Below are 19,232 nucleotides of genomic sequence, written 5' to 3' on the forward strand. Positions count from 1 at the left end.
ACAATTTTCTTAGAGAAAGGGGGAGGAAGAAAACATCTAATTCTTACCAAACCCAAGGAAGTTAAAAGCTGTACAACAGGAAGAAAAATTCACCTTTAGGCATCGTCATAAGTAGAAGAGAATTTAGCTAAAATTTAAAAGAATCTACTCCTAATTATAAAAGATTTTCTTGTTTCAACATTATGCAGGTCAATTTAAAACAAGCACCAAATTAACAATAAAATAGTATTAAATCCTCTGCTGTGAACCAAAGTGTCCCTGTGCCTTAAGTGTCATGTTCAGTCCAATTTACCATGGCTCCTATGCAAGAGTCAGCAGTTCATGGCACAGGAGTCACTTTTGGACTTTCCTGCTGAGTTAATGACTCTCATCAAACAACGTCCAAATTCCTCCAGGATCATGCGCTCCGCTGCTGCTTTTGACTTGCCCATCTTTTCAGCCTGCTCGGCCTGCGCAAGCAGGCAGTCACAAGTCGCATCAGCCACCTCCTTGGTTACAAAGGTAAATGGCAATCTGAAATGGAAATAAAAACTTAACTGTTGTCATCAGTAAGCTACACCACATGCACTATCTACAAAACTCTCTCTGAAGCACTAAAAAGTCAGAAGCTGAAGGAAGCCCTCTAGACAGTCCCTATAGCAATATAATATATACTTGGACATGTTGTCAAACAAGGAAAATTTTGCTTACCTCTCCATTTTCCCTGTACTACGGTCCAAGAATCCAATTAATTAACTTTAGGATTATGCCCTTTCAAACAGAGTTAGAGCACATTCGAAGTTTTCAATCAGGGCTGATCTGACCAGGATGAATCTGCTCCACAGTTTCTGGGGTACATCTGAGGCTGCCCCAAACTGAAAATACTGAACAAGCCTTACAGCTAAGCAGCTAAGCTTAGAGGCAACGCTGAAAGTTTTGTGGCTGCTTCCATCTCTGTACATTTTGAGACAGACTGCAGAATGCCATGAAGACAGATAGAGAATGCATAATTTTCCATATAATTTTTTGCTGTAGGAAAACTGAGAATTAACGTATTTAACATTAGGATTCCACCTGTATTAATGCTAAAAACTGCATTAAGAGAATGTTAAGGTTACATGGTTAGACACACGGAAGTATGGCAAATTCAAGCTTACACATGTAAATTTAACTGTCTCCTCTGTATACATTTTGGTACAGGTTTTTCATTAGTATTTCTCAAATGCTACAACGTAACACAAAACTGTCATAATGATCCAGTATATCTTGACTGACAAACTTGTTATATAAATTCTCTTCTCTGTAAGGGATGTATTTTAATAGTTTAGGCAGCAGCCATGCACTATACATCTTTTCAACCAACAGCACTTAGATGCATTCAGGGGCTGAGACAATTAACTATGAAATTAGCTCAAGTGCAAATTTAGGCGGCTGATATATTCCAGAAAGGTTTCACTATTCCTCGGGACAGAGAGTAATATGCATTTGTATAGCACGTTGCTCAAAAGGGCCCCGAGTCTGATTGAAGGCTCTTGAGTGCTATGGTAATACAAATATTAAATAACATTAGCCACCAGAACCTAAAGCATGAATACAAATGTCAAAGACTGAAGTAATCTTAACTTGCTAAAATCCACCCCAGCAGAGCAGCAAGACACCTGAGTCATTAAAACAGTGTTAAAGCCAAGTCAAGAGGATGGAATGTGTTAACTTACTTGCCCCCTCCACTAGTCAGTGCTGGGGTTGGCCTCGTTAACAGGTCTGAGATTTGTGAGGATAACTTTGTCTTTGCAGCTGTCTGTTGCTGGACTCTTACTTCTGCTGCATCTGCTAAGTGCATCAGAGTCTTTCGTTCTGGGCTTTCTTCAAAGTTTTTACAGCCAATACATTTACATATTGAGGAACACATGATTTTTGCCTAAAAAGAACAAAAGAAAGGGTGAGTGGCCTAAAATATTATTTTATTCTCCATTGCTGGCTCATAAACTTAGTATGCACTGGAGAAATTATACATAGTTACAAGTTTTAATTACGGACAGTGCAATGGGCAAGAGTGACATTTAGAAAGGAGAAAAAGCCAATGTATTTCTTCAAGACAAGAAACCCATCTTACCTCATAGCATTCACAATAGTTTTTGAGACATCCCGATCGTTTGCAGTTGCAGCCTTTGCTGTGCCGTCGGTCTGATTCCCCTTCCTTTCCTTTCCCTATTTTGGGCTTGAAGGCTTCAGGGTTTCTATCAAGGCAGGCCTATCAATGCAGATCCAAAAGGTGTGTCACAGTTCATGCAGGGAGCAAGATCTAGAGGACCAGTGCAGTAAGGACAAACCCAAGATTGTGCTGGAGTAAGTAAATCACATTCTCCTCCCAACCCAACAGGAAAAGGTGGCTACTTTCATCCCAGCTACAGAGATGTAAAACAAGAAGCAAATTGTCCAGTTTCAATAGCAGCCTTGAGTATGCTGAAATAGATACATTGTGACATGCTTTTGTTTTGCAAACTTTAAAGGAGAGAAACAAAAAAAAAACCCCTTACCTTTATTGCTTTTTGCCTATCATTTTCATGGTCCAGGTTGTTATAACAATTGGTACAGTTGCAGTTATTGCAGAATTCACCATTTGCAAAACAATCACAATACCTGAAATAGGAGACCCAGACGGGATTTACAAACATGGTATGCAGGCATCACACTAGCTGTGGTAGTAGCCACAGGAAACATTTCTATGATAGTAACTCCTAAAAGCCCCACTTGGGATTGGGACCCCATTGGACCAAGTACTGTATAGACATGAATGAGACAATTTCTGGCCCGGAGGGCATACAGCATAAGACCCCAAAGTAAGGTAAGTGACAGGGGTATAATCTACAAGTAACGTGGCCCAGGATCGGCACCGCTTTGGTAGTGGCAAGTTTCGTTGGTTTTGTGCTTGTTAATTCTTTTATTGGGGTAGGGTGAGGAATGGCAGGAATGGAGGCGGGGGTAAGAGTCAGGGAGTAGGAAAAGGAAGGAAGAGGGGCAGGCACAGCTCATCATCTGACTAGTCACGAGCAATAGCCAGGGTATTGCAGGCTTTGCAGCAGAGGCGAGTCTAAAGAAGGGATTTGAAGGAATATGGCTGTATGGATTAGATCAGGGATTTTTCCTACGCACTGTGGTGGGAGGAAGAAATCACAAAGGTGCTTAAGGGAGGAGCTGATTGGATAGCTGTGTATCTTAGGTACTTCTGTGAACTCCCTTACCATAATGTCTCAGCACCTCACAAACTTTACAGCACCCCTGTGAGGTAGGGAAGGTGCTATATTTCCCCCCACAAATCCCGGTCTTTAAAATGGGGATCTGAGGCAGAGAGAGAGTAAGGGTCAGATTTTCAAAGGTATTTGAAATTCACTGATAAATTGAAACCTGTGGGAATTAGGTGCCTAACCTGCCTCACAGGTGTATTGTGAGGACTACCCCATATGCAAACAGGGGAAAGTTCCCCTGGAGCAAATGGCAGTTTACATTAGTGGATTACACCCCTGGTCACAGATGGCTGTACCTGGAGCAAATCACGCAGTGGACAAGGCCTGAGTTAATTTCTGTACAGTGTTATATAAATGCAAAGTATATCAGCATCAGCATCTTTTCTCCCCTTTAGATTTCACAGAACATTTGGGAATCAGAAAGCTGATATCCAGGAGGAAACCTCATGTCTGGCACACATTTGGCTCTCTATAAATAACAATCATGCAGGCTGTGAGATGTCTGAAGGAAAACTAAACATACATGATTAGTTCTGTTCTAGTGTGATGAAAAATTTCTAAGCTCAAAAGTATGTGCACGCCCACATTATGAACATGACATGCATTACATTAAAAAGAACCTAAAATTGGCAGGTGCCAGACAGATTGCCTAACTTGAACTCAGATGGCTGTTATATCAGCTTCTCTAACAGTAGCACAACCACTCGGAATGCCTTCTTCGTCATCCAAGAATTAGGGAGCCACAAAATAATTTCATTACCTCCTCCTGATGTTGTACTATGTGGAAAGGTGTGGCATCATCCCAACTGAACAACCTCACATAATCACACCAGATACTGATGCAGGCATTGGAGTGGAATGGCAGGAGATGGGACACTAGACGGGGAGGGCTCTGAGTTACCACAGAGAATTCTCTGAGTTACCACAGAGAATTCTTTCCCAGGTGTCTGGCTGGTGGGCCTTACCCACATGCTCAGGGTCTAACTGATCGCCATATTTGGGGTCAGAAAGGAATTTCCCCCCAGGTCCAATTGGCAGAGGCCCTGGGGGTTTTCACCTTTCTTTGCGGCATGAAGCATGGATCACTTGCAGGTTTAAGCTAGTGTAAATGGTGAATTCTCTGCAACTTGAAGTCTTTGAACCATGGTTTGAGGACTTCAGTAAATCAGCCAGAGGTTAGGAGTCTATTACAGGAGTGGGTGGGTGAGATTCTGTGGCCTGCAATATACAGGAGATCAGACTAGATGATAACAATGGTCCCTTCTGACCCTGAGACATCTCACAGGATGTAAGTAACCTCACAGTTCCATTGGTAAGACATTTTAAGGCTTTGTCTACCAGACTATTGTACTTAATCTCCCACGGATGGAAACACGGATGCAACTCCAGTGGTGGTAGCAACAGTAGGAGCCATCATGCAGACAGGGTTCAGGTGACCACTGGTACCTCTGTCTTCCAGTTGAAATGCCAATGGGCAATCTACCCCTGCATTCCCATGATACTATCACCAGTGAAACCACAAGGTTCAGAAACTTAGACCATTGCTAGGGTAGACACAGCCTAAAGTGTCTCATTAAGTATCATATGCACTTATAGCAGGATGATTTGTGGATGGATTGAGAGCCTTACATTGGAATCCTTTTTATATACAGAACTCACTTTAGAGTTACTTTAATATTTCTATTTAATTTTGGCAATATACTAAAATATTTGTTAAAGAGAAAATACTTAAAACCAAATACACTTACAATTTCAAACACAGCGATTTTGTACAATTGCATGGCTTCCTGGGACGGTTTGCAGGTTCGGATGGCATAATTCTGGAAAAGAACCATTTTATTATTGGCTTCTCTCTTTTTTAAGTTCAGAATGTTGATCCACTGAAATCCCATAAGCCAAACTAGATTTTTCTCCTACAATGTGAGCTTTAAAAGGTCTATGTCACGGATTACAAAATACAATTAGTAGGTAAAAAAATCAAAGAAGAGGTAGGCGATTGCCATGACCCTGGCTGCACGCTATGCTTAAAGAAGAGAAAGAAAGGAGACAAGGCTAGGAGTGGACCACATGAGAGGAAAGTGCAACTGAGCGTGCTGCAGCCATTCCCCTGAGTGAAGACCACGCTCCATGGTGACTGTATCTACACCTGGAGCAGGTTTTTGTGATGTTGTTATGAATCTAACCGAATCCAGTACCATAGAGAAGAAATAAATTCAGACTATGCCTCTCCCTTCATCCGAGTTATGTGTGAATTAAAAATGATAATGAAATGACAAAGTGACTGTCCTAGGCAAGCAGACAGAGACCCGAGCAAGGGGCAAGCAACATATGAACCCTGCCATTTAGTTTAACATAAAGAGCATTCTGTGTCAGAGATCAGCCTTAACAACCACTGAAAGCTAGGATTTTTCAATGGTCATATCTGGCCAGCTATATTCTGACCATATGTGGTGACCCTTTGTGTGACGGGCTGGATCACAGAAACCCCCTGGGAGCTGCCATCTGATGTGCCAAGACTACCTCTGCTCCTGTTTTCCCTGCCAGCTCAGGACTCCAGCACCCTGTCTTGCTGAGCCAGACACTCCCGTCTGCTCCAACAAAGACCCAGGGTCTGAATTACTTGCCCCAAAGCTGCAGGTTTACCTGAAAACAGCTCACAGAAGTGTGCTTGTCTTTAGCACTCAGATGCCCGACTCCCAATGGGGTCTAAACCCAAATAAACCCGTTTTACCTTGTATAAAGCTTATGCAGGGTAAACTCATAAATTGTTCGCCCTCTATAACACTGATAGAGAGATATGCACAGTTGTTTGCTCCCCCAGGTATTAATACATACTCTGAGTTAATTAATAAGTAAAAAGTGATTTTATTAAATACAGAAAGTAGGATTTAAGTGGTTCCAAGTAGTAACAGACAGCAAGCAAAATAAAGTAAAATGTGCAAATCTATGTCTAATCAAACTGAATGCTGATAATCTCACCCTCAGAGATGCTTCAGTAAGTTTTTTCCTCAGACTGGACACCTTCCAGACCTGGGCACAATCCTTTCCCCTGGTACAGCTCTTGTTCCAGCTCAGGTGGTAGCTAGGGGATTCTTCATGATGGCTCTCGGCCTTTGTTCTGGTCCACCCCTTTATATATCTTTTGCATAAGGCGGGAATCCTTTGTCTCTCTCTGGGTTCCCACCCCCCCTCACTGGAAAAGCACCAGGTTAAAGATGGATTCCAGTTCATGTGACATGATCACATGTCACTGTAAGACCCCAAGCCTTCATTCCTCCTAGCCTGACTCACAGGAAGGCCTCCCTGCAAACAGAGCCCCAGTCAATTGTCCTGGTTGATGGGAGCCATTAAGATTCCAAACCACCATTAATGGCCCACACTTTGCCTAATTACAATAGGCCCTCAGAGTTATATTTCATATTTCTAGTCCCAGATACAAGAGTGGTACATTTATACAAATAGGATGATCACATTCAGTAGATTATAAGCTTTGTAATGATACCTTACAAGAGACCTTTTGCATGAAGCATATTCCAGTTACATTATATTCACTCATTAGCATATTTTTATAAAACCGTATAGACTGCACAACGTCACACTTTGATCCTGACATACCCCCAGAAGCTGAAAACAAAGCATTTATTGAAGGGGGGGGGAGGGTGGTCAGGCAGGGGTTCAGGATTAGTTCAGACAATTTTGTTTGTTTGTTTTGTATTATTTAAATCACAGCAAACACTTTTAAATGTAAGACTTCCAGAAAAAGGCAGGCTCAGCAGAACGGGGTAGAATTTCTAAGCCTGCGTGGGAGGAGGGGGAGGCATATCAATTTGAAAAGTTTCCACTTTCAATGTGTTACCTTGGAACTAAGCCAAGATTAAAAAAAAAAAGGGGGGGCGGGGAGCTGAAGTTCGGTTCCCAAATCATATTCAGGCATCTACATAAATGGCTGGGTTTTCACAAGTGCTAAGCACCCAGCTGCTCCAACCAACTTCAAGTCCATGACCAGGGCTCCTATGTGCTACTGCCAATACATATAATAAATAACCATGGGCCAAGCTCTCTGTTCAAACTCCTACTATGGGATTGGGAAAAAAACCTAAGATTTGACTTTGACCGAGTTTAGTGATGGTAAAAGGCACTGGATTGACAGCCAGAGAAACAGATATTCTTTATTTAGCCACAGAACAAGAACAGCACAGGCCGCAGCCTCCCCACCCCACCGTGCTAAATTTTCCTAAAAAACTCTTCAAACAAGGATAGTCTGTCCCAATTAAATACATCACCTCACCATCTTTGGGGGAGATGTTGTGGCAAGCTTTTAAAAGTATTTTCAAAATACTCACCCATTGAACGGAAGCCTTGCTTGGGTCTGGATATTAGATGTCCCAGTAAAACCAGTGTTGCTTGCTATAGATACGTATGATGACTGCTGTAGCTAACAAAACACAAAGTATAAATGTATGTTCTGTAGCTTTTACAATTTTATACAACAGGCTTTGTAGTACACAGTTTTTAGTAAGCATTTCTGAAACTGCTGTATGCATCATGTAATCTCCTAATCCATGTTTATGAATGGTTTGAAAGTTTCACAAACTCACAAGACCTAAGCAGTCTAAGGGTTACTCTGTATTCAGCAGAAATGTCCTGGTCTATTTTACATTATGTTTTTGTCCATTTTATCTTAGAACCTTTGGACTGCATTATTTTTAAGCTACTTACATTACGTAATAACTTTCAGTCAGACGGATGCTAAAATGCTTTACCAATAGCTTGTATATCAGCTATCTACAGGAATGCCTGCACCCACCAGGTGAAAACTTGGAGTTACAAACGGTTCTCACCCCTTTAATCAGATTCCTTTTCTTTCTTTACAGATTTCAGAGTAGCAGCCGTGTTAGTCTGTATCCGCAAAAAGAACAGGAGTACTTGTGGCACCTTAGAGACTAACAAATTTATTAGAGCATAAAGAGCATAAAGCTTATGCTCTAATAAATTTGTTAGTCTCTAAGGTGCCACAAGTACTCCTGTTCTTTACAGAGTGGATCTTGGTGCCTGATCACTGCACCTGTGCTACAAGGGATGAATCAGAGCAAAGTCACACGAGTCACTGAAGTAACCTGCAAGGTCATAATCCATTCAGAATCAACTTTAACAAAAATAAGAAACCAGGGCTGATTTGCACTCCCTTTGACTGTGGTACTGTTAAGTGTTTACCTGCATACCTTCTTGTTTCATGCCACGATGAGTTAGGTGCAAGAAATATGAGTAGCAAGACCTCGGCACCCAGGACCTTCTCCTAGGAAGCACACACTCCAGGAGCATTCCTCACGCATCGCTCATCAGAATCCCCTGCAGGTGGCTCGGCTTTGTATTTTTTTACTCATTGCTTTCTCAGTGTACATTTATTTTTCTACACTGAGCCAGATTTTCAAGAGAGCTCAGCCTTTAACAGCTCCCTTTTAGGCATCTAGATGAAGTGGCCACATTTTCCCCAAGTGCTCAGTTGCCAGCAGTTCCCTCTGAGAACAATATGAGCTATTTGGGTGCTGAGCACTTCTGAAAATCTGGCCACTTCATTCAGATGCCAAAAAATAGGACGAGCTCTTTTAAAAAATCTGGCCCCAACTGTGAGTGCTGGCCACTTCAGAAAATCTGGCCTATTGTCTTTCTTCCACTGCTTCTTTGTACCAAGGACAAAGATCTTGTTGTGTCATTTCCCTCCAGCCATTCATCTAATACTGTGTTGTTCCAGATCTTTTTTACCTACATAAGGCAGGCCACTACAGGAAGAACTGTACAACAAGGTCTCTACCAAGTATACACAGCATGCCCACAAAAATCCCTGTACATCCCTTTTCAATCTTAAATCGTGGATTTAATTCCCATTTCTTTTCATTCGGATTCTTGACCACATTTTGGCAAAGGACAAGCCAAAGCCCTAAACTGAAGGAAGGGATCAAAAACATTAACACGAATGTAGGATGCCTTCTACAATTATTTCTGTAAGTTCATCATTTTGCCCTGTGCTAACACCATACCTGAGTGACGTATTGAGCTGGAAGAACTGCATAGCCTACGTTTCCTGTGCCAGGTGCTGGCGCCAGCACAGTGCCCGGCGGGAGGTTAGTGAGGTTTGGCTGTATCTGTGGCAGTGGAGTAGCTGGCATAATAAGTCTCTGTTGTGGCTGACTAGTAGTAACTATCTGTGAAGTTGGGTTGATTGGTTTGGGCACCACCTGGAAAGAGAAGAAATCTTTATGACATTGTCAACATATCGTTTTTTATCCGCTGCAGAAAACTACACTGTACATTTTTCTAAAAAGTCATTCTGAAGACAAGAATCTGTGCAGAACAATGTAAATCATCATATTTTACCTCCAAAGTCAGAATTTTGACATCTGTTTGCCAGATGAAATGAGACAATATGGATTTCATGTTGAACTCACCTGTTTGACAGTCTGAGCTGGTACTATTGGGACAGACATCCGCACTGGAGTTGCATTCACCACCACTGGCTTACCTGGTTAAAAAAAACAATATCCCGTGTCACACTATATGTGCACATTTATAAAGAGTCTCTAGAATTTAATCCTGAAGCAATTTATCACTTTCACATACATAGAATAAACAGTTACTTATGTGTGTAAGATGGTGGGGTTTATTGCCTTTTTAAAATGTATTTTGATTATGCTTGTAACATTTTATTTGGGTTCTATCCTGTTTATTTTAGTTTATTTACTGTTGTTCTATTTGTTTTTACATTTTAACTTGTGCACTGAGAGTGGACTTAATTTATAAAGTGATTATTTTATTACAGTTTTTTTCCCAGTAGCTCTTTGAAAACAGAGCTAAACCTGTTATTTGCAGGAAACATAGTACTGCAAGCAATTCCCAGCTGATTCTCTAGATCTCTCTCACTTAGGCCCCAGTCAAGCACTGACACACGTGAGAAGCACCAATGAATGATGGTTACTCAGCGCATAAAGACAAGTGTGTGTTTGCAGGATCAGGCCCTGGGAGAATACTGGTAGATCAAAAAAACTTAACTTTTTTTTAAAACCAGTGTTACTGTAAGGAACAAAAGATTTTTAAAACAGGATTAACTCTTCACTATTTATGCTGGTTGTCCAAGTGGAAAGAAAGAAATGCAAAACCTAACAGTTTCACTCTAATCTATTTCACTTTCAGTTTACCATAGTATTAGCACTATGCGGCAATGTCTGCACTAAAACATTACAGGATTTTATTTTCTATTGGAATTTATACAATACATGGGAACAGTTCCAAAGGACCAATTCAAAATAAATGTATGGCAACTGTTCAAAACAATTGTCTTAAAGTTTGGTCGAAGTTTGTTTTCACAAAACCTAAATTTAGGGTCAAATTGGATCTTACGTTTCCCCCTTAAACAAGATTCTCTAGGCAGCCTTTTCTCCCCTAATTTTGCTCACCAACTCATTCCCCTTGCCCTTTAATTTATGCCAACATAACATATTTACTAAATATTCAGTACTGCCACCTAGCAAACTGCATACATTTAAGACCAACACTTCTCATCAGTCTATGTGCAGAGCTCCTCTTGACATTAATGGGAGTCATATGTAAATATGCAAAGGGGAGAACAGGCATGAAATCTTCTGGTTGCTACTGTCCATACCAGAAAATGCATGGTAAAAACAAGGGGTACTTTGCAGTTCTAAATCACTGTCTATCAAAGGATCTCAACAGGCTGGGCAAACATTAATTAATCCTCACAACATCCCAGTGAGGCATGTATGGCACTGCCCAGATTTCACTTTTGGGCATACTGAGGCAGGGACAGGGTATCAGACTTGCAACAATCACCTAACAATCACCTAACAAACATTCTTCCCTGGGAACAACAGCGTATCAGGCACCCCAGGAGCCAGTCTCTAGGGAATGAGGAGTTCAACATCAGAGCATTTCCAAACGCATCCTGGAGTTGGTAATGGGATACAGAGCCTTTCAAAGCCAGGGGCCTGGTACAAAACTAGCACAGCTGGCCAGGGCCACAGATTTATATCATTTGACAGTTTATTTACCCTTTGGGTGTGTGTGTGTGTGGGGGGGGGGGATATTTGTTAGTGCTTAATAAACCTAAATTAGACAAATAAAATAGGGTATGAATGGACACCACTGACCTTGCTGAAGAGGCTGTGTGTTGGTACTAGGATTCTGACTGGCTGACTGGGTTGAACTGTTGGCTGTTGTGGCCGTAACAAGTCTGACATAATGGAATTTGCTTCCAGGTACCTGAATCTGCTGAACATTGGGGGCCGTTGCCAAGGGAATTATGGTCTTAAATTGAGATGTACTCACTCCTCCCACAGTGATGGTCTGTACTGCTGACTTCACAGCCTGTTAAACAACACAGGCAGCACAAAGTTACCTGACAGTGGTACGGAGGTGTCACCATTTCTATCCCTAAATTTGCTAGTGAACAATTCATTAACCCGCCCAGTACCCCTGTGAAGCATGTCACTATTATCAACTGAAAACCTGAGGCACAGCAAGGTTAAGTCCCCAGGCCACAGAGGGAGTTGGTAGCAGGGCCAAGGGAGCTCAGTCCCATTCTCAATCCATTATACCAGACTCCCAAATAACCAGAATCATCTATAAAAGCAAAACCAACTGTCCCTCAATCAAGAGCCAATGTCAAATAAACACAAACTATATAGCAGACAGTTTGAGAAAGAGCTTTCCCCCAAATTATTGTGAATAAAAACAAAATCAATGTTATGATTTTTCAGTCTGTGTGGAAGTGGATGTCCCACTCTTGCATTGTCGCTCCACTACTCAGCTCTGCGTATGTAGAGCATCCCCTTCCACAGCTCAGTATAGGAAGCCTACATGTCACCATGCAGCCTCCAACTGGAAATGGAACTGAGGCTGTGAACCTTGAGGCTTTGAAGCAGTGGGCAACAGTGTGTGGGCTGGCTAAGGACAAAAAGGAAGTAATGGGAAGTACTGAGAACATGGTAAACAAGTTTAAATCCATGAAATCACAAGCAGAAGCCAGAGCAAAAAGCATTTAAAAAAGGGGAGAGGAAGCAGGAAAGGAATTTGGTAGGCAGCATGCATGTGAAATCGCAGTGGAGGATAGCAGAACATTTACAACATGTCAGACTTCATTATTTCAGGCTTTTCCCAACCTACACACTGAGTAGAGAGCATGTATTTATTTTAAATATACACATTTGCTGCTCACCTGACTTTCTCCATCACTGCTAACAACTTTTCCATCCTCCCCATCTCTCAAGCTCCAAACCTTGATTCCCTTGTTTTCCTTCTCTCCTCACATCCAGGCTTTTACAAAACTTGTTCCTTCTTCCTCTGTAACATTTCTAAAATCTGCTCTTTTCTCTTCAGTCCCACTGCCAAAATTTTGATTCATGCCATGAAACTGTCTTGTCTAGATAGACTATTTCAATTTCTTTTCCAGCCTAGCTGCCTACTCCCTCTTCATCTTCCAAATTTCACCAGCTACAGTTCTGAGCAGAAGCGAAGTCCAGATCTACTTATATTCCACTGAAAGCATAAACCCACTCAATAGATTTTATGAGAAAGTTGTTTCTTGGGGTATTTTTAAAATCTTTTTGTGCTGTAACCTTAATTATCAAGAGCAATTCAGAGTAAACATCATCTGTAATCATAGCTATAGCTAACGTGCTGTTTCCATAGACAGACCAATGTGGGCAGAGAATTTCCTCTCCTCCTTTAAAGGCTGACCAGTGTCAGAGAACGACTTCGCTACTATATGAAATGTAACGTGTGTTCTTTAAAGGGCCTGATTCAAATCTCATGGAAGACAGTGGAAAGCCTTTCATTGTTTCCATGAACTTTGGATCAGACCCTGAAAGTTATAACATTCAGGTGACTTAATTATGGTCCATTGATTGCTTGTATCCAAGCAATAACCAACAGTTCATTAAACAAAGGTTTAAAAAGGGAGCAGGATTTGATCTGAGAATGAGATCTAGGGTGTATTTAAGCCCTTAAACCACAGTTCATATTATCAAATATACACATAATGGAGAGACAAAACAGTCAAGACCAGGCTGCTTCACTGGTATTGTACAGTTTCTCAGGGAGCCCAGAACTATGGGTGATCTTGTTACCCCACTGCCTGAGCAAAAGAGACTTGTTGGAACTAAACTAGGTGACACCTCCCTGCCTGTTAGCCGACCAAACAATCTCCTCCAGAGCTCTGCCAACTTTTACTCTGTCTAGCAGGTAACACTTTATGCACCCTAGTCCCCAAACCTCCTGAAAGAGCATTTCTCTGTAATATCCAGCCCGTCACTGGATGCTCACAGAAATTACCAAGTAGCTCACCTGAGAATTCACCCTTTAGTATTACAACACTGAGAAGAACTTACAAGTAAAACCAAGAATAAGTTTATTGACAAAGAACAGAGAATTAAGTGATATTAAGCAAAGCTAATAGAAACAGATGTGGTTACAAATAAAACAAAAAATATAACATGCTTCTACAAGAAGAGAACTTAATTTTAGCAAGTTAATCTTATCTAAAACAGTCTCTCACCTAAAACTTTTCCTGGAGAGCTTGCTAGTATTCAGTTATACCAGGAGCCAGATTTTCAAGTCACCTACACCCTACAAGAGGTTTCCTCAGTAAATGGATAAACATCATGTCTTTTTCCACTCTTCTTATAGGCCAGTTCACCTTTGAAATGTATCCTTCGAAGCATACCTCCTGAAAAAGTCTCTCTCCCCCGCTGTTTGTTCTTTGGGGGTGCAGACCCCATGCTGTCATGCTGTCTATGTTGATCTTCAGTTAATTTGCTTTTCCTATTGACTCAGTATGCAAATATAATCCCCATTGTCTTGGGCTAAACCTGCTTAATTTACATCAGAGACGGGGGAGATAACTATCTTCCCCTCCTGTCTGGAAGAAAACACGTTTTTTTCTTTGGTTACAGACTTAGCTTCAAGCATAATATCAGGAAGTATCCATAATTTCTCCTATAGTGTTAATACATACATTTCACTTTTAATACATTGGTCATTAATATCATTGTTTTCATATGATACCTTACACACCATTCTTTATAGATAAATACCATGACAGTAATGCTTTAGGTGTAGTGAGTTTTCAGGTCTGATAGGAGTTGCTGTTACATTACAATGAACCCTTTGCCAATTGACCGTAGGAGCCCCTCAGCGTCTCAAGTGTATTCAACACATAAGCTTACATACAAGGCGGAAAGCTCGTCTCTCTGACTAACAGAAGTTGGTCCATTAAAAGATATTACGTGATCCACCTTGTCTCTCTAATATCCTGGGACCCACACAGCTACAACAACACTGCATACAACATGTTTCTGGACAGTTACAAGACACCTTGGAAAGGGATGATAAGTAGATGGCTGAATAAAGTGTGATTTCATGTCATGTTAATTGCAACAAAATTAACAGACTATTAACAAATAAAATTAACAAACCTATTACTGTTGTGAAAGGAATCTATACGAGCAAGGATGAGAGACTTGTGAATTTACTAGCCATTACAAAATGTACTAGTACCTGAAAGCCCATGATATCGCATGGGTGTCAATGACAAAGCCACATGTCTAAAAAAGCCAGCAATGGCTGGGAACTTAAAAACTGGAGAGTACCAGACAGCAAATCCCAGTGATGACTGAACCTAGTGATATTTTTAACAAAAAAAGCTCTAAGCCATGCTTATACCTGTTTCCATCACCTCACACTGACTCAGACTTTCCAAGCTTCAAAGTGACACACAGACAGAGCGACAATCCTGGAATTGTATTATACAAATACCTCATTCACAGAAAGTCATTAGCGTTCAACTGCCACTCCAGAATAACGTTCAATGTAGTTAATGATATGATCTTTAATAAAGTCAAGCCATTTTGTTTCCATAAGCAAAACATTTGCTGGTCAGCTACTAATGACACAACTGCAGAAGATCAATACTCTGAGGTCAGGCATAGAATCATAGAATATCAGAGTTGGAAGAGACCTCAGGAGGTCATCTAGTCCAGCCCCCTGCTCAAAGCAGGACCAATCCCTAACTAAATCATCCCAGCCAGGGCTTTGTCAAGCCTGACCTTAAAAACCTCTAAGGAAGGAGATTCCACCATCTCCCTAGGTAACCCATTCCAGTGCTTCACCACCCTCCTAGTGAAAAAGTTTTTCCTAATATCCAACCTCCCGCACTGCAACTTGAGACCATTACTCCTTGTTCTGTCATCTGCTACCACTGAGAACAGTCTAGATCCATCTTCTTTGGAACCCCCTTTCAGGTAGTTGAAGGCAGCTATCAAATCCCCCCTCATTCTTCTCTTCTGCAGACTAAACAATCCCAGTTCTCTCAGCCTCTCCTCATAAGTCATGTGTTCCAGCCCCCTAATCATTTTTGTTGCCCTCCGCTGGACTCTTTCCAATTTTACCACATCCTTCTTGTAGTGTGGGGCCCAAAACTGGACACAGTACTCCAGATGAGACCTCACCAATGCCGAATAGAGGGGAATGATCACGTCCCTTGATCTGCTGGCAATGCCCCTACTTATACAGGCAATTAGAACATATGGCCATACACTAGTCCTTTTTAATAAGCAGCCCATAAAGTTTGCTAAGCTGAAATACAGTGAGGGCCTCATGTGGGATGCTCCTAAGCAGACAATTTTCTGCAAGTCAGCAACCAAGTTTACCATTAAATGAATAATGTAACTGAGCAGAGGTGGAAGTCATCAGCTTCAGCATATATTGCCATTTCGTATTTTAGCAACACAGACTTACTGGCAAACTTAAACACCAACAAGAAAAGGCTATTTTCAGAGCAAAGAGAAGCAAAAATGAAGACTTAGTTCTTACATACAAACAGGAGACCCCTTTGGAAATCTAACTGTGCTGCTTCGCTTAATGTGAAACCCATTTCTTCTGCTTTAGAGCTAACTAAAAATGTTCCCTTAAGTGCCTAGAAGTCACATTTTCTACATTGCACAGCTGCATGGCTATTTTCAGAAGAGGCTGGTTTTCCTGCAGTAAGAAGGTTTTTCCCGGCGATAAAAGACTAAGTTAATATTTTGGCTCTTGATGAGATCTGAAGGAAGTTCCCTCCCCAGAAAGAACCAGCATGACATCCAATATACCTAATATCACACTACATAAGTTTTGCTGGGAATTGTGAACCACAAGACAATGCCAGAACATGCATCCTGTTGTGGCCAGACCACAACAATCCCTCCAACATAAAAAAGCCCCCGCCTACACTATTCAATCAACATATGGTGTGAAATGAAGTCTTTGGAAGACAGTCTATAAACAGATGTCTTAGTCTGACACGAAAACCACAGTCCTTCCTGAACAGAATACAGAAAAAGCATCAACGAGTCCTTGAAGAGAAAGATTTGAGCTCTTAGTTCATGCTTATGTAAAAGCTTTATTAGGCATGGTATTTGGAAGAAGTACGTAACCATAGCTATTTGTGGATACTTTGGTTCATCTTGGGCAAAGCAATCATTGCCACACTAGGTTTTCCTCTGATGTACTATGCGATTGGAATAGATAGCCACTAGGCTGTGCTGAAGAGACTATCTTTCTTAACCTGCTTGCAGTGCTGTTGTAGCCATGTTGGTCCCAGGATATTAGCGAGACTAGATGGTTGAGGTAATACCTTTTACTGGACCAATTTCTGTTGATGAGAGAGAGAAGCTTTCAAGCTACACAGAGCTCTTATTGGAAAAGGTACTCAGCGTGTCACAACTAAATACAAGGTGGAACAGTTTGTTTAGCATAAGTAATTAACAGGGGAGCATGGATCAGCATTCATGTTGTGCTCCAAGTCAGTACCTGGCCTGGGTCTGGGCAGCTAATGATCCAACCAGCAGACCAAATTCGGTGATGAATCCTGGTCATGTGCCAGAGGAGGCGCGTTGCACATACTCTAAAAAGAAGTAGTTAACATATTTTAAGGGAGTATTCAAGGTGAAATGGCCAGTTAACACCTCTGCAGTCATAGGATGGAAAAGCGGGGGTCAGTGGGTTACAGATTTACAATGATTTGTAACCCTTTGAGCCCCCTTTTTTTGTCCTATGACTGCAGAGATGTTTACGGGCCACTTCACCTTGAATGATCTCTTAGAATGTGTGTTAACTACTTAAACAATCTGTTTCATCTTGTATTTAGCTGTGACACTCTAAGTACCTTGCCCAGACCTGAAGAAGAGTTTGTGTAGCTCAAAAGCTTGTCTCTTTCACTAACAGAACCTAGTCCAATAAAAGACATTCTCACCCACCTTGTCTTTTTTAACCTTGTCAGATACACTGGTCACTCGTGGCATGCATCTGATGAAGTGGGTTTTAGCCCACGAAAGCTTATGGCTAAATAAATTTGTTAGTCTCTAAGGTGCCCCGTTCTTTTTGCTGATACAGACTAACACGGCTACCACTCTGAAATTATGGTAGAGACAACCTTGAGAGACAGCTGTTTCACCAAAAGAAACAATTTTTTTTAAGCTGAGCTAGAATGTTTATTGGGGTTGTGTTGTCCCATCTTCCTGTCAATCTTCAGCACTGCATGGTGCTTCTTACTATAAGGATAATTACGGCGTGTCTGAGATGAAATTGAAAAAGGGAAAAAATGAAAGGAAGAGGAAACCACCTAACCGAGGTGTTAGTGACGTCTTGTTATACCACACAACAAGCCAACAGCCAGCTCTCAAGATAGACAAGCTGAGCCATACAGTGTTAGTTCCAGATGTCCAGAAGTATAAAGTCTCTATTATGCACCAGAAGCTTGTATTATCTCTAGCTTTTGGAGCTACCAAACAAATAGATGTTGTTTGGAAATCCCTTATTTTACCATATATAATACAACAGAGTATCATCTGGCAAATGTATGGCAGTTTGGGGAGATACTCGATTCTTTTCTACAGCATACTCTGCAAGCACAAACTGTGGACAACTTTCTCTATTTTCAGCTCTGATTCCTTTTGTGAGTGAGATATTTGTTCATCCTAAAAAGGGCATGGGACCAGATGCTGGATGAAGCAAAAAAGGTTAAGAGTTTGATTTCACTAGATGTTAGACTCCAGATCTAGTTTTAAATCAGCTTTTGCACTAGTTTCATGAGTGCCTTCGAGATCAAGGCTCCATGTCCATTGTTCCCAGGTACTTGGGGATTAGAATATGCCAAAATGAGAGACCTGCACTATTTGGACCAAGTGTTCTCAGTGAAAACAGAGTAGCAGCCTTAGCTCTTTCCTGACTTGTGTGTGCTTGTCCCTTATTACTTACACAAATTGATCAAGGTATTCTGCTGCTAAAATTCAATTTACTCAACCACAATCCGGGCTTCTTTCCAGTCCTTAATAAAATAAGAAGATGCAAACCAGATAATATCATCTGCCTAATAAAGCTCAAGTAGCACAATGATGAGAGTAACAAATATCTACACAGATAAATGACTGATCTTTGGCAGAAGTGCTGCGTACTGAAGCTATGGGCTCCTGCAGTACACAGCCTAAAACTTGGTATGAGTTAATCCTCACTATGGACCCAATTCTGCAGGCTCTTTGGGCACAGAACTCCCATTGATTTCTACAGGAGTTCACGTGCGAAGCAGCTGTACAATCAGGACCTGTAGTGGGACAACTTGATAGTGTGTTAGTACCAAGTAAAAGAAAAGAAAAATTAAACAGAGAAGATATGAAATAGGCACTGAATCAGTTTGCAAAGTTATGAGGGAAAACCTCCATTCCCCAAAAGGATCAAACGGGCTCACTCTGCACCTTCTTCAGCTGATTTTGAACACATTACTCCTTTTCCACTCACAACAAATTGTGGAAGAAGTGGTGGGTTTTCAAAAACAGCCTTTGCTATCACATTGTATTCAACAGCCTGAAAACCCTGAGTTCACTGCCACTGGATTGGCCTGCTCCAAGACGTCTGTATTTGTGGAAGACACCACAGTTTGAAAGAAGAAACAATTCTGTATGA

The 19,232-nt window shown here is 41.3% G+C and overlaps 1 protein-coding gene across 4 annotated transcripts in view; it reads right to left on the minus strand.

Annotated features, from left to right (window-relative positions):
- Positions 1-311: 311 nt before the first annotated feature.
- LIN54 (lin-54 DREAM MuvB core complex component) overlaps positions 312-19,232 on the minus strand; it is a 33,241-nt gene continuing 14,320 nt past the window's right edge. For all 4 annotated transcript variants that reach the window (XM_065405003.1, XM_065405006.1, XM_065405005.1 and 1 more), the window contains 9 exons: positions 11,387-11,603; positions 9,671-9,744; positions 9,263-9,460; positions 7,568-7,659; positions 4,973-5,044; positions 2,517-2,619; positions 2,093-2,230; positions 1,695-1,897; positions 312-513 (listed from right to left, as the gene is read on the minus strand). In XM_065405003.1, coding sequence (XP_065261075.1) covers positions 312-513; positions 1,695-1,897; positions 2,093-2,230; positions 2,517-2,619; positions 4,973-5,044; positions 7,568-7,659; positions 9,263-9,460; positions 9,671-9,744; positions 11,387-11,603 — 1,299 coding nt within the window. The remainder of the gene's footprint in view (positions 514-1,694; positions 1,898-2,092; positions 2,231-2,516; positions 2,620-4,972; positions 5,045-7,567; positions 7,660-9,262; positions 9,461-9,670; positions 9,745-11,386; positions 11,604-19,232) is intronic.

Source organism: Emys orbicularis, chromosome 5 (genome assembly GCF_028017835.1).
Source record: "Emys orbicularis isolate rEmyOrb1 chromosome 5, rEmyOrb1.hap1, whole genome shotgun sequence".
NCBI classification, from domain to species: domain Eukaryota; kingdom Metazoa; phylum Chordata; order Testudines; family Emydidae; genus Emys; species Emys orbicularis.